This window comes from Carya illinoinensis, chromosome 6, assembly GCF_018687715.1.
Source record: "Carya illinoinensis cultivar Pawnee chromosome 6, C.illinoinensisPawnee_v1, whole genome shotgun sequence".
NCBI classification, from domain to species: Eukaryota; Viridiplantae; Streptophyta; class Magnoliopsida; order Fagales; family Juglandaceae; genus Carya; species Carya illinoinensis.
In genome coordinates this window covers 6,644,392-6,660,237 of record NC_056757.1, presented here as the reverse complement: position 1 = coordinate 6,660,237, position 15,846 = coordinate 6,644,392, and the positions used below count along the sequence as shown (strand labels likewise).

Genomic DNA, 15,846 nt, shown 5'->3' with positions numbered 1-15,846 from the left:
TACGTGAGGGAGTGTTAAGATATAAATTAAATAATAAAATTTATATCTTCTCATAAATTTAAATTTTTGAAACAAATGGTTATTTTTTTATTATATAACAATAAAATAATATAAGATCAATTTGACTTTAATTTTAACTATTACATTCACATCAAATTTTCACATTGAATTATTCATTTATTCATTATATAATAATAAAATAATATTAATTACTTTAAAAAATAGCTAATTTATTTAATTTTATCATATTTGATCATTCTATCTATTATATGTGAAATAGTAATTATATTCTAATTAAATCAATATTGTTTCATTTGAAGTAGATAAAAATTTGTAACATACCAAAAAAAGATTAAATGACAACTAGCATAATTCAACTAGGAAAGAGAAAAAGGAACAAAGCCAAACAGTTGATGAGAAAGAGGAAAGAGAAATAATTAATATGTATTTGAAATCTTGGCCCCCAAAGTAGGCCTGAGATTGATCTTTTTCTTTTTCTAGATTTTCCTTAAACCTTAAGCATCGGTTTGACACTTTAGAATTTTTATCTTATTATTATAATTTTTTTAAAATTTTTATATAAAATATAATAAATAATTTATTTTTTTTAATTTTTTTAAATTTTAAAATAATAATAATATTAAAATATAATATTTTAAAACTTCCTGAAATTCTTGGTACAAGGAGACCTTTAAGTACACTTGAGCTGTTCCTTAGCCAGGTACCAAGTTCAGTAAGAAGTCGAACCTTAGCCACAATGTGGACATCATATCCACTTACCCATTGAATCGAACAGAGGAAACAAATTTATAAGATTTATATATATATATATATATATATAATAAAATTCAGTTAATCTCTTTAATTACAAAAAAAAAAAAAATGTTAGCACAGTCCTATAATTAACTCTTGATTGTTCAACTTTTACTAGGTAACATCTTATATATATATATATATATATATATATAATGTGGCCTCGTAAACGTTTTCTTTCGTCTTGGGTGTAACGAACAGAGAGATTTAAAACACACAAAATAAAAACAAAGGTTGCCGGCCAATGTAGAGATGTGATGAGTGATAAACTTTGGAGTTTAGATACCAACTGATCATATAACATATTTGATATTCCCAACTTAATTAATTTATTGTATGTGAAATTGTTCTTTTCCTGTTTTAACTTCGGAGAAAACAATATGCCTGCGGTGCAGAGAATCTTGGTTTGGTCAATTTGACCCAAATACTATGTCGGTAGACCTTGACCATCCTATATGTTCTGAGTTTATATCTACTAATATCACAGGAGGGAAACATAAGGCTGTAATCATTACCACACCTTCATTATTGGGTTCTGCAATTACCAGAAGTACTCCCACACCAGAAATTAAGAGAAATTAGGAAGAGATGGTTTCTGGGCAACTCTCACACGAGATGAAGATAGAGGTGCCTGCTTCTGAAGCCTGGGAGCTCTATGGCACGCTTCGTAAGTTGAAGAAGTTTCAACTCTCATTGAGAAAATTGAGGTCTTGGAAGGTGATGGAGGGGTTGGGACTGATCTCAAGCTAACATTTGTACCAGGTATATATACATATTTCTCAAGCGGGTTGACCAGGAATCAATTTCCTGTTCCTTAGACATGATGAACCTCCTCTGGGTAGAGGTTACTCTGTCTCAGACTCATATTTTACAAATATTTTTTAGAGAGAGAGCTAGAAGATTATGAGCAGGGAAAGAGCCATGGGCTCTTTTTACTGTTCACAGCGCTGTTCAGCATATTCTTGGCAAAACCGGTCTGTATTTTTATTGTTTATCAACAATTATCAGAAGAGGTCATGGAGTTTACAACTTCTTAACCATTAATGATACAAAGCAATCAAAGGAGTAACTGTTGACAGAATTGCTTGAAAAAATTGGCACTGCACTGCACTATTTATATAAGGTATAGAGGAGATTAAATTCTTTTGTAAATTTATTATGTCTTTTCTGCATTGAAATAGGCACACCTGGTCTTAGCACTACCTCGGAGAAGTTCACAAAGATTGACAATGAGAAACGGGTGAAAGAAACAGAGGTGGTTGAACGAGGATATCTGGAGATGGGTTTTACTCTTTATCGTGTTCGTTTCGAAGTCATCGAAGAGGGCGATGATTCATGCATTATAAGGTCAACTATAGAGTATGAAGTGAAGGAAGAGGCAGCTGCTAATGCATCCTATGTCACCATAGAGCCACTGGAAGGCATTACACAAATTGCCAAAAGCTATCTCACCAAGAACAAAGCTGCTAAATAAAGATGCACTATAGTGTTTTATATATTTGGAGTTTGTAATCTTGGAGTGAAAAATACCCTTTCCTGAAATAAGATTACAAGCTTGTGGTGTTTACTAATATTTAGACTACTAAAAGTACTATATCTTCTGGTTGGCTTCACATCCTTTTCCCCTGCCATTTCTTGCAAATTAATAATAGAAAATACATCAAGATTTGAACCTACTTGAATATATATATATATATATATATATATAAGTTTCGCACAAAATGTGCAAATATTGGAATTTTCAGCTCATCAGCCGTATGAGGAATCCATTGGTTTTGCACCAATGGATGGAGCAAAAGGCGGCAGGCTGAATTCTGTATTGCTCCCCAAGAAATAGAGAAGAATCTTGATGATCTATGACTCGATCTGCTGTGGATTCCCTTATCTAAGATTTTGCATTCAGCTAATCTGATGTGAATCTCCTTATCTGAGTTGCTTTATGAACTCTACCATGAAGAGGTGAGAATCTGCGTTTACATCTGCCCGGCTAGTACCTTATTTAACAGTAAGTCTAATCCCCCGTACTGAAAAGTAATTTAATATTCAGATCTGAGAAATGCAAATCTTCTCGATCAATTGGCAAAAACATGTCCAAAGCAAACCTTCTTCACAAATCAATTGGACTAATATGCTTGTTCTACCACAGTATTGTGATCAAAATGTTACTGTCCCGCATGAGCTGGTGAATATATGGCTAATGTCCAATAGATCAATCTAACCATTGAACACACAAGTCGAGGTCAGGCACTTGATTTTCATGGGTGGCAGGGTGAGACCATTTAGACAAATGCTTGAGTTTAGATCTGCTTTAGATTTTTGTCCATTACGTAGTATTGATGCTGTTGGGCCTTTATTTACAAGGAGTAATTTAAGAGAAGGGCCCAAATAAAGGAGAGATTGGATCGCTTTGCTAGCACTTTTGATTGGCTAGAGCAATATCCTATTTAAGATTCGAAATATTGTCACTTCAGTTTCAGAATATGTTTAGTGCTAAACACATTGGATTTGGGACATTCTGTACTTCCTTGTGTTCGCTTGTTCAAATTTGAGGCTATGTGGGTAGCTACAAGGGAATGTGAGGAAAAAATTGAATCTATAGGGAATTTACACAAAGCAGATCCTCTGGTTGATAAACTCAAAAAATGTGGATCCAATCTCAACGATTGGAGTCAATCCCACTTCAGCAATGTTAGGAAAATTTTGGCTGTTAAGATAAGGGAGTGAGAGTTGTTACGGTCTGCCCCTCCATCTATATCCCCTTCTCAAGCTATTTGTACTGTCAAGAATGATATGAATCTTTTATTGGAGCAAGAGCAATTGATGTGCAGATAGAGGTCAAGAGTGAATTGGTTGGGAGTTGGGGACTAAAACATGAAATTCTTTCACTTTAAGGCTTCTCAAAGACGGCATCATAATTTTATTAATTGTCCAAAGGATGATGCTGGAAATTCTTATGAAGGATCTGGTTTGAATACTATGATTGCTGGTTATTTTGCATATCCATATGCTTCCACTAACCCCTCTGATATTGATGCCGTATTGAGTTATGTACAACTTCCACTAAATCTGTTTGCTTCCACAATGAACGGTGATCTGACACGATCTGTTACTGGAGTTGAGGTAAACGAAGTATTATTGCAGATGCAACCACAAAAAGCTCTGGGCCCAGATGGTATGCCTCCATTATTTTTTCAAAAATATTGGTATTTGGTGGGAGAATTTGTTAGTACCATTGTGTTAAAAGTCTTAAATTCGGGTATTATGCCCACTGATTTTAGTCTCACATATCTTGTGTTGATTATGAAGAAAAGACAGCCTAAGTACATAAAAGGATTATAGACCCATTAGTCTATATAATGTGATCTATAAAACATTGCTAAGGTACTAGCCAATCGTTTGAACTTAATATTACCGAGAGTTATTTCTAAATCACAGTGTGTTTTTGTCCCTAAGTGAATTATTATGGATAATGTTATGGTGGCCTATGAGACGGTGGATGCAATAAGATGAAGGAAGTGGGGTAAAAAAGGATGTATGTCTATTAAACTCGATATGAGTAAAGCCTATGATCGGGTTGAATGGGTTTTTTTGGAAAAAATTTTGTTAGAATGGGCTTCGCTACTGATTTTATTCGTCTTATCATGATGTATATTACCATTGTTTCCTATAAAGTTCTTACAAATAGGGCCCCTTCCAATTCTATTCAGACCACATGTGAACTACGGCAAGGTTGTCCTCTTTCTCCTTATTTATTTATTATATGTGCTAAGGATTTATCCACAATGTCGCAGCAAGCTAAAATGCAAGCTTTGGTGAAGGGAGTTAGTGTATGTAATAATGCTCCCCGAGTTAGTCACTTATGTTTTGCTAATGATAGTATTCTTTATTGTCAAGCTTCTGTCTTAGCAAATGTGCACATTCAAAATATCTTGGCTATTTATGGGGCAACCTTAGGCCAACATTTGAATCGGGAGGAAACTAAACTCCTCTTTAGTTGCAACACGAATGAGGATGTAATGAATGATATTAAGGAACTATGGGGTGTTCATTCTATTCATCATCATGACAAGTATCTTGGATTACCTTCTTTTGTTGATAGATCGAAATTTCACACTTTCTGGTATATTAAGGACAAAGTTTGGGCAAAACGTCGAGGATGGAAGGAGAAATTATTATCACAGGTTGGCCGTAAAGTATTGACAAAAGCTATTATTCAGGCTATTCCTACATATGTTATGAGTTGTTTCAAGATACCAAAAGGGGTTTGTCGATAACTAGAAGGGCTGATTGCACGATTTTGGTGGGGGCAAAGAGATCAAGAAAGAAGGGTATATTAGGTGAATTAGAAGCACGTGTCGTTCAAAATTTTTTGGTGGCTTGGAGTTTCAAGATTTGGAATCTTTTAATTTGGCACTCTTGGCCAAGCAAAGATGGCACTTGCTACAACATCATAATTCTCTTTTTTCATGTTGTTTTTAAAGTTAAATATTTCCCGCATTGTGATTTTTTATCTTCAAATTTGGGCTCTAATCCTTCTTATGTTTGGCATAGTATTTATGAAGCCTAGTTTGTGGTTCAATCTGACTATTTGTGGCGTATTGTTAGAGGTGACCACATTCATATTTGGTCCGATAATTGGCTGCCAAATTCACCAACCAGAAAAGTCATTACTGGATGCAACTCTCTAGCAGTTGATGCTTGTGTTAATGAACTAATAGACACTTCACATTCGGGTAGGTGGATTACAGCTTTGGTGAAACAGGTATTTCTTCCTTGTGAGGCCTCATAATTTCATAAATACTTAGTATTCCTTTATTCCCTAATTGGAGTGCTGATAAGTTGGTATGGGGTTGTACAAGGAATGGTTTGTTTAGTGTCAAGTCAGCTTACCCTTTAGTTGTTCATTTAAAAAATCTGATGGAAGCTAGAACTAGTTTACACGATTCTTCACAGAGAATTTTCTAGAAGACTATATGGCAGCTGCAACTACCAAACAAAGTTAAGAATTTTATATGGAGGGCGTGTAATGACAGTTGACCCACCAAGAGCCACCTTTCTCATCGTGAGATACTAGCTTCTAGTCTATATCATTTCTGTAATGAGGCTGCTGAGGACATTCCCATGCTTTGTATAAATGTCCTTGCATTTCCAAAATTTGGTCACAATATTTTGATAAGTATATGGTTTATTGGACTCACATTCTTGGTTTGATAGAGCAAGTTTGGGTAGTGATGCAACTTCATGATCCCACTATACTTTCTCGGTTTGTGCTCATTGCTTGGGGTGTATGGAAGTTTCGAAATCTAAGAATTTTCAAGCAAAGTGATGTTTCTATTTTTATGTTGTTGGGAATTGTTTTGCCTATGTTGAAAGTTATCAGGTGGTTCGTAAATGCTTGCAAGTCCATAAACATTTATCTTCATTGTGTGGAAGCCTCCACCATGTGTGAAGTGGAAATTGAACTTTGACAGTGCTGTTTTCAATCAACTTCATCATTTGGGGTTGGGTGCAATTTTGAGAGATGAAAATGGTGATATGATCATGGCCATGTCGAGGAAGGAAGAAGGCATTTATGTGGTGGAGGATATTGAGGCGCTTGTTGCCTTGTGGAATCTGCAGATGGTCCATCATATGGGGATTTCTCACTAGATTCTTGGGGGGGATTCACTTACTGTTGTGGAAGCCATTCGTTCAGCTCGAGAACAAGAGTCTACTCAGTCTAGTTCCAGTCCTTTGCTTCAAGAGATTCATACATTGTTATCTCATTTAACTTCATTTGATATTCTTCATGTTAGTAGACAAGGTAATGAGGTAGCACATCTCTTTGCCCGACATGCACGCATTGTGGATGATACACTTCAATGGTGGCACAACCCTCCAAATTTTATTTTAAGTAGCCTTGTAGAGGATGCTCTGGCCTTTCAGCTTTGTAATATTTATCTGCTTGTATGTGTTTGTGTGTGGCGGACTTTCCTTGTATATGTTCATTTATAATGAATGAGCAACATTTATAATGAACTTGTCCATGTGAACAAGTCTAAAAGAATTTATTGCTTTTCCTTCAAAAGTGAGACTCTTGTCATCGTGGCATTTGATGTAGTCCAACAGAGTTTCCTCAAACATTTCTTCGTCATCTCCCAACTTTCAGAACACAATAATCTCATTACTCCCTATTGGAAATGATAGTAATCCACTTTAAATGTACAGAAAAACATAGTCAAGAAACTTATCCAAAACTTTTGGGAGAATTGACTAATTTCCAAGTAATAACGGATGTCTCTGTTTTAAAAACTAATGCTACAACAGGAGAGAGATGTTCTGATTTCAATTACATTTTCCCCAATTCTAACCATCAAGAAAGATATACATAAACAGAAAAACATTAAAAGAAATTACCATCTTCCAACCGCAATGCTAAGACTCAGACTAAACATTAGTCAACAGCCATTGCATCTGACCCCCCGCTAGCATCCTCAATCCCATTCTTCTGCTCTTCAGTCGCTATTCTCATCTCCTCAACCAAACTTTTCTGCTCTTCCTCTATGGTATTCTGCAACTCATCAACCTGCACAGAGGTTGAATAGAATGGAAAATTAGGAGAACAATATTTTTTTTTAATAAGTAAATTAGGCGCACAATATTTAGAGAGAGTTTATCGTATTAAGCAAATAATGATAAGAACAAAGGATGTAGATGGAAACGGTTGGCCAACAAAGCTCTTAGAAGAAACCAGAATGAGGAAATGGGATCAGAATGTGTTATTTAAGCCTATTTATATTATCAATAAAATCCTTATTTTACCGATAAAAAAAAAAAAACGAATAATGTGGTATTCAACAGGATTAGAAAGGTTAGTATTTGAATTGCACAGCTAGAACTACAAGAATTTTTCTTCCCCATGTAAAACACAAGCCATGGAAATTGTCAAATTGACAGGAAAGGCTCAAGATCAGCCTCATGAAAACTTCAATTTCCCTGAGGAGATTCTACCCTGTGGAAACACCCTTTAATAGAACTTTACAACTCAAGACCAAGAAACCACTGGTTTCTCTGGGTGGGCCAGATATTCTTGTCCTAATGCTTCTAGTATGAATGCCTATGTTGTAAAATTCTACACTGTTTTACCAACTAGTTAAACTTCACTTGAAGCTCTTAACTGGCAGTATAATAAAGTTCAATCAAATGTCATGCGTAAAGATTGTTGTGAATGTCGAAACCAAATATTTTCCATAATCCCGACAAACCCTCAAGAATCGATGCGAATGTTTTCAAAGAGAATGAGTAATTTACTGCTGCCACCAGGTGCCATCAATGAAACTTACCAATCAAAAAGAAAATAACAAAACGGAAATGGAACAAAAGCATGAAAACTATATGCACACTGTCACATACCACGTGCAATAAAAGAGCAAACTGTTTCTTGCGAAGCTCCAGCAACCTTGAACCAGCTGTGTTCTCGGCATCCAAAGCTGCAATTTCTTTCTCTAGTTGTGATATAATCTTCTGTGTCTCTGATCTAGGTGGCTGCGTGGCAATCAGTTTCCTGATTGCCTCACACTCCTCTTTGTGCTGCCTCTCAATCTTACTCTCTTCAAGCTGCTTCTTAAGATCTTCAATGTCAGCCTGTGCTTGGACAATCTGCCTGTTTATCTCATCTTTCAACTCGTTGAAGTTCTCCTTCTCTCTTATGTTCGCATCAACAACCGCTTTGCTCTTGAGGAGTGGAATTTCAAATGTTGAAAGCTCCTGTAAGAAAGCTTTGGCAAGTTTCTCACAGTCTCCATTATTATCTGCATCCTTCTCAATCTCAAGGACAAAAGAGGTGAACTTCTTCTGAAGTTTCTTCAACGGAGGTTCACCCCTTGTGGTTGTGGTGCGGGTTAGAAGCCTGTGTTTTATAATTATGTCCTCGTCATGCGGGCCAAAAGCATAGTTTGCTGTTACTGCTTCTCCCCTGCTGGAAACTTTCCTTCCTTTTGATAACATCTAAGCAGTTAATTCTCACTTGCTTTCCTGCATTACAGGTTTTCAAATAAATGACATATGCCACGATCTTCAGCAGCAACAAGTGAAACAAAGTAGGCGTGACATACATATCTTTTTGTCTATTATATGTATCCATCTTTTAATTACTATGAAAAAATGCACGAAACAGATACAACAAAGTATTTTCCTTTTGCTCGTATGTTGGTAAATGGCATGATATTTTTACAAAAGTATAAATCACCCTTGTTAAAAACTCCAGATTCATAATAGACTGAATACGAAAACTCAAACTAATAAATTAAAAAAAATAAAAAATAAAAACTAGAAAATGATAGTAGAAATGGATAGCTATCACACACACCCCACACACAACAATACGTATGTATGTAATCTACCCCACACACAAAAATACGTATGTATGTAATCTGGTAAAATATTCTTGAAATAGGAATTTTGCCCTGCCCCCGCCCTGACTGTAATTTGCTACATCGACCCTACATTGTGGCGGGTGAGAAGCACAATTCGTCCGTTCATATGAAAAATAACTCATAAACCAGATCAACCAGAATATAACCAACATATCTCACAAACCAAAATACAGAGACCAACAATGAATTCTCCCCTTTTTTAGTAGTGGCCAACAAAGAATTCTCTAAACCAAATAAAAAATAATAAACCAACAGAAATCATCAAGTCACTGGAAACCGAGACAGGAAAACATAAATCATACCTGCGAATCTAGAGATCTGTTCGAATGGGAAGAAAACCGAGATATGAAAGAAACTGAAATGGCGGACTGGCAGTGCGGAGGTTCTGCGACGGCACAGAGAGAGAGAGAGAGAGAGAGAGAGAGTGGCGGACCTACGTGGGCAACGGCATGAAGCGGAGAAGAAGTGGTGGCGAAGGCTTGAGGTCCAGAGAGGTTTTTGGAGTTGAACCCTAAAAACCTGAACTTGAAGTGAACAAATGAGATGAGAAGTGAAAAAAAGGAAGAAGCTTGATTTCAGTGGAAAAATGTGACGTACGAAACGTTTATCTCATTTCACCTCCAAGGATCCAATTATGTACAGAGTTTACATAATGCAAAAAAAATAAAAAATAAAAACTCACTCTTTAGGATTTATCCTCTTATATGAATTATTTAAAAATAGAATCTTCCCATAATTTTTCTTCCATCAATATTAATATTATGAAAAACAGGTGATTCAATTATAAGCTGTAATATATATATATATATATGTGTGTGTGTGAATAGAAATGTAACTAATAAAATAAATAAAACTTAACTTTTTAAAATAAAAAATAGATGAATCACACTCTCGATTTAACCAAATTTGTATAGGAAAAATTTCAAAGGTGCTATGTACGGAACCGAAATTTACTCTGCAAGGATAAATCTGAAGAACCCTGCTTTAAAAGAGGTTTCCCAACATTTAAAAAAAAAAACAATTATTGTTATACTTCCTTTAAAAAATTACCTTTAAAACAATTTTAAAAATTTTACTATTCACTTCTCTGAAAAATATTTAGGAAAAGTATAATTGCAAGCACAATTATGTACTAATCTGTACACCGATGTGATGTGATTGGTTAAAAAGTAGATTTTATTGATAACAGTGTTAATTTAAATTTTAAGTATTGCCCAGATGACTAACACAAGAGGGGGGGTGAATTGAGTTGTATAAAAAAAATAACAATTATAAATCAAATATATAATATAAAATATAAACAAAATATAAAATAACAATAAATATAAATAGTAAGGGTAAGAGAGAAGCAAACTCAGTATGTTAACGAGGTTCGGCCCCACTGCCTACATCCTCGCCTCAAGCTACCCCTTGAGGATTCCCAAATTCACTATTCAACCTCCTTCAGGTGGAGATAGAAACCTATTACACCTTTGAACAATACCGCTACAAATGATCCGTGTAGAACACCCTCTACACTTGCAATCACCTTACACGTGGTGATTCAACTATTCCCCGTGTAGAATACTTTCTACACACACAAGGGTTATACACACCCTTTTTCTGATACAAGAGCTGATAGTGGGTAGGTTATCAGAAAACACTCCTCAATGAGTGAAATAAGAACAATACAGCGCAAACTATATCTCTCAAAATGAACAAAGATTAAGGCTCAATGCTTAGAGAAGAGAGAATGAAAGCTTTGAATGAATGTTGTATGCTCTTGGTGTTGTGAATGTGAAGCTCTCAATTGATCTATTTATAGGCATATGAGACTTCATATTCAAATTTAAAAAGATTCACATGTCAAAGACAACATCATTCACTTTTTCAAAAAATTCAAATAAAAGGTTCTTCTTTTTCAATTGTCAAAAACAACATCATTCACTTTTTCAAAGAATTCAAATAAAAGGTTCTTCTTTTTCAATTGTCAAAGACAACATCATTCACTTTTTCAAAAAAATCAAACCTAATCTTTTACTTTTGGCATATGACAAAATGAGCACACTTTCATTTTCAAAAAATTCAAACCTAATATTTTACTTTTTGTATAAGTCTAAAAAAGTATCAATCACTTTTGAAAATATTCAAATAAAACATGCACATGTGAAAAATGACAATCAATCATCTTTAATATTTTCAAAGTTCAACCCTTTAATCAAGGCATGCACATGCAAAATATGACAATCAATCATCTTTCAAAATTTTCAAATTTAATTTTCAAAAATATTCATGCACATGTGGAAAATGTATTTTAATGCTTTATGATAAAATATTAATTTTGAGCATTAATCCTAATTTCGAATTTTGAAGAGATTTACAACATTACTCTATAATTTTAATGTGAACTTATTCCCTTCTTGCTCATGCTTGTTTCCTTGATGTGCTTGACTCCATTGTGTAGACAACTTGAGCTTGAGACTTCTTTATTCTTTGAATTCATTTGTTATCATCAAAATCCATGTGTAGATTTATAATCACATGAAACTTGAAACCTTGAGTTCAACAATCTCCCACTTTTTGATGATGACAAATATTTGATAGAACTTGAAACCTGTATTAATACTTAAGCTCCCCCTGAAAATATGCGTTAATTTTTCAAGCAAAAGTATAAATATAATTCCAAGCATATATAACAAGTTTAGCAATTTAAACAATGTTAATGTTCTAATCTAAAACTTCTTCCCTTTTTGGCATCATTAAAAAGGATCGGCAGCAAATAAATGGACTAAAGAAAACGATGCGTTTAATAGTCACTGTAGATAGTTGAAAAATGGAGCCGTCCGTGACCCGACAAGTGCTGCAAAGCCTCGAGGCCTAACTCTATGAATTTAATACGGCTGAAGATTTAAACAATCGCCTGATGTTGTTGACAAACGGGATTGAAGGCTCCGAGTTTCTATAAAAAAATGATCATTTTCATCTATCGGATGCCAAAAAAATAATCGCTTCTTGACCTGAGTTCTGTTTTTCCACAACGATAGAATGACTGAGTAATTCTCTTCCACTAATGTTCTAGACTTGAATCAGGAACCCTTGACGCATCAATTATCAATCTTCCCTCCTGAGGCCGTCAATACCATGATAGGAGCAGTGAACCGTTTTTCTAGTAAGGCTGATTCTGAGATTATTGCAGAATCAAGAATGCTCAGTAGTCAATATGCTGCCTCTGTTACGATCTTGTCTCGAAGGTTAATGGCGAGGGTGAGTGAGATTGATCATCTTAACATGCAAATATCTGAGTTACGACAGAAGCTTGCTAATAAGGATAGTGAGAATAAAAGGCTAAAGCAAGAAAACCAAGAGTTGAAAAAATTTACAGATTGGTATGCTCATGATCTGCAACCACGAATAGAGGAGCTGGAACGAGAAAGGGTTCAGATACAAGGTCAACATCGGCAGATAACAGCAGAGGTTCACCGTTTACTAGAAAAATAGGGACAATCTACTGTTAATCTCGCTGGGTTAGTAAGAAAACTTTTGACAATGTGTGTCCAGCATATCTTGTATTTCTTTTGACTAAATAAGATTTGAAGAGAAAATAGTTTGTCTTATTCTTTATGCTATCTCTATAAAATCAGTCCTGAAGTTCATCTAATCCGCATCAAGTTTTCATCTCATCTCTATAACTCATCTGCATTCCTTCAGCATTCTCGTTTTAAGCCTTCTATTTTTTTTCTCAATGGCTCATTCTTCTAACATTTCTCTAGATCCATCCAAGAGGCATTTTGCATCTCAACCTCCTGTCCTTTCTGCAGCTGCCATTGGTGTCATGTTGCAGCAAGAAAATAATAATCTGATTAATAAGTCAGATTCTGATGCTATTTATGACTTGGTGAGTCTTGGGACTCGCTACTCTTCCTCTATTGTTGCTTTTTCTCAGCGGCTACAAGCCAAAAATCATGAAATTGAAAGGCTCAAAGAACAAATTGTTGTTCTTCAACGAATTGTTCAAGAGTCTCATACAAGGGAAGGAATCATTCGGCAGAAGAATAAATAGTTAAAATCTTTATTAGATTCTTCATTCCGTTTGCCGGTTCCCATGAATAAGAATGACATGATATTGTATGAAGAGAATGAGCGTCTCAAACATGAGGCTAAGAATCTCAAGTTTATGTAAAAGTATTTAAAAAATCTATCTCTATTTTTATTGACTCTGGTCTATCTTTTAAGAGATATTCATAACATGCATCATACCTATTTCTCTTCTGATCATACATAATCTATCTTCTGGTAAAGGTTTTGTGAAAATATCTGCTAACTGATCATGTGTGTTTGTGAACTCTAATATTATATCGCCTTTTTGCACATGATCTCGAAGAAAATGATACCTTATTTCAATATGCTTAGTTCTAGAATGTTGTATTGGGTTCTTTGAAAGATTTATAGCACTTGTATTATCACATTTGATTGGAATGTGATTATACTTGAGTTTAAAATCTTCAAGTTGTTGCTTCATGTAGAGAACTTGAGCACAACAACTACCCGCAGCAACATATTCTACCTCAGCAGTAGATAGTGCAACAGAATTTTGTTTTTTACTAAACCAGGAAAGTAATGCATGACCTAAGAAATGACATGCTCCATTAGTGCTTTTTCGATCTATTTTACAGCCAGCATAATCTGCATCTGTGTAGCTGATTAGATCGAAAGATGTGTGCTTAGGGTACCATAACCCTAGGTTAATTGTACCACTAAGATATCTAAGAATGCGCTTAACTGCAATTAAATGTGATTCTTTTGGAGATGATTGAAAACGTGCACATAAGCACACACTAAACATAATATCTGGTCTACTGGCTGTTAAATATAATAAGCTACCAAACATACCTCGATATATCTTCGAGTCAACTGGCTTACCGGATTCATCTTTATCAAGTTTAGTTGATGGGCTCATTGGTGTTCCAATTTCCTTAGCATTTTCCATCCCAAACTTCTTTAGTAATTCCTTAATATATTTTGATTGATTGATGAATGTCCCACTTTTTGCTTGCTTAATTTGCAATCCGAGAAAGAATGTAAGTTCACCCATCATGCTCATCTCAAATTCTCTTGCATAGTCTTAGCAAAAACTTGACACATATTTTCATTAGTAGCACCGAATATTATATCATCAACATAAATCTGAATCAAAAGAATATCATCATTTTCATATTTAATGAAAAGAGTTGTGTCGATTTTTCCTCTTGAAAAACCTTTTTCAATCAAGAAACCACTGAGTCTCTCGTACCAAGCTCTAGGAGCTTGTTTAAGTCCATATAGTGCTTTTGTGAGTTTGAAAACATGATTTGGGGAAATATGATTTTCAAAACCTGGAGATTGCTCAACATATACCTCTTCATTTATAAAACCATTTAAGAAAGCACTTTTAACATCCATTTGAAAAAGTTTGAAATCTTTATAACAAGCATATGCAAGTAGCATTCGAATAGGTTCTAATCTTGCGACAGGTGTATATGTCTCATCATAATCGATTCATTCTTCTTGATTAAAACCTTGGGCTACAAGTCGAGTCTTATTTCCAGTAATGACTCCAGACTCATCTTTCTTGTTTCTAAAAACCCATTTTGTTCCAATAATAGTATGATTTTTGGGTCTAGGAACAAGTGTCCAAACATCATTTCTTTCAAATTGATTCAACTCTTCTTGCATAGCTAGAATCCAAGATTCATCAAGAAGTGCGTCATCAATATTTTTGGGTTCAATTTGAGATAGAAAAGCAGTATGATTACAAATATTTCTAAGAGATGATCGAGTACTTACACCTTGTGAAGGTTCTCCCAAAATTTGTTCCACTGGATGATCTTTCACAAATTTTCACTGTTTGGTTGCATCTTGTATTAAATTTTGATGATCTTTCCTGATGGCTCCATGTTGAACTTCCTCTATTGCTTTCTCTTTGTTGAGATTGAGACTTTCTGTGTTATTTATACCTTCTGTTTCTTCATCAATAGATTTCTTGGAGAGTGGAGAATTAGATTCATCAAATACTACATGCATAGATTCTTGTACAGTCAAAGTCTTTTTGTTGAATACTCTATAAGTTTTACTATTAGTAGAATACCCAAGAAAGATACCTTCATCAGATTTTGCATTAAACTTGCTTAAATTATCTCTGTCATTCAAAATAAAACATTTGCATCCAAATACATAAAAGTAACCAATGTTGGGTTTTTTCTCATTCCAAAGCTCATAGGGGGTTTTATCTAACTTAGACCTTAACATAACTCTATTTATAACATAACATGCAGTACTTACCGCTTCGGCCCAAAAATAACTAGGCAAGTTATTCTCATTGAGCATTGTTCTTGCCATTTCTTGAAGAGATCTATTTTTCCTCTCTACTACCCCATTTTGTTGAGGAGCTCGAGGAGCAGAAAAATTATGTACAAAACCGTTTTCATCACAAAATGTTTCAATATTTTTATTAACAAACTCTTTTCCCCTATCACTTCGGATACTTGAAATAGTATAGCCCTTTTCATTTTGAATTCTCTTGCATAATTTGGTAAAGGCATTATGTGCCTCATCTTTATGAGTAAGAAAGATGACCCAAGTATATCTAGAGAAATCATCAACA

At 34.7% G+C, this 15,846-nt stretch overlaps 1 protein-coding gene and 1 pseudogene across 1 annotated transcript; one reads left to right on the top strand and one right to left on the bottom strand.

The window, feature by feature from the left end:
* Nucleotides 1–1,259: 1,259 nt before the first annotated feature.
* LOC122314043 lies at nucleotides 1,260–2,384 on the top strand (annotated as a pseudogene).
* A 4,655-nt stretch (nucleotides 2,385–7,039) lies between these two features.
* LOC122314202 (THO complex subunit 7A-like) lies at nucleotides 7,040–9,838 on the bottom strand. The gene is made up of 3 exons (XM_043129625.1): nucleotides 9,530–9,838; nucleotides 8,206–8,826; nucleotides 7,040–7,378 (listed from the first exon to the last, which is right to left on the bottom strand). Exons 2-3 carry the CDS (start codon nucleotides 8,797–8,799, stop codon nucleotides 7,247–7,249), a joined length of 726 nt encoding a protein of 241 aa, XP_042985559.1. The 5' UTR covers nucleotides 8,800–8,826; nucleotides 9,530–9,838; the 3' UTR covers nucleotides 7,040–7,246.
* Nucleotides 9,839–15,846: the final 6,008 nt, after the last annotated feature.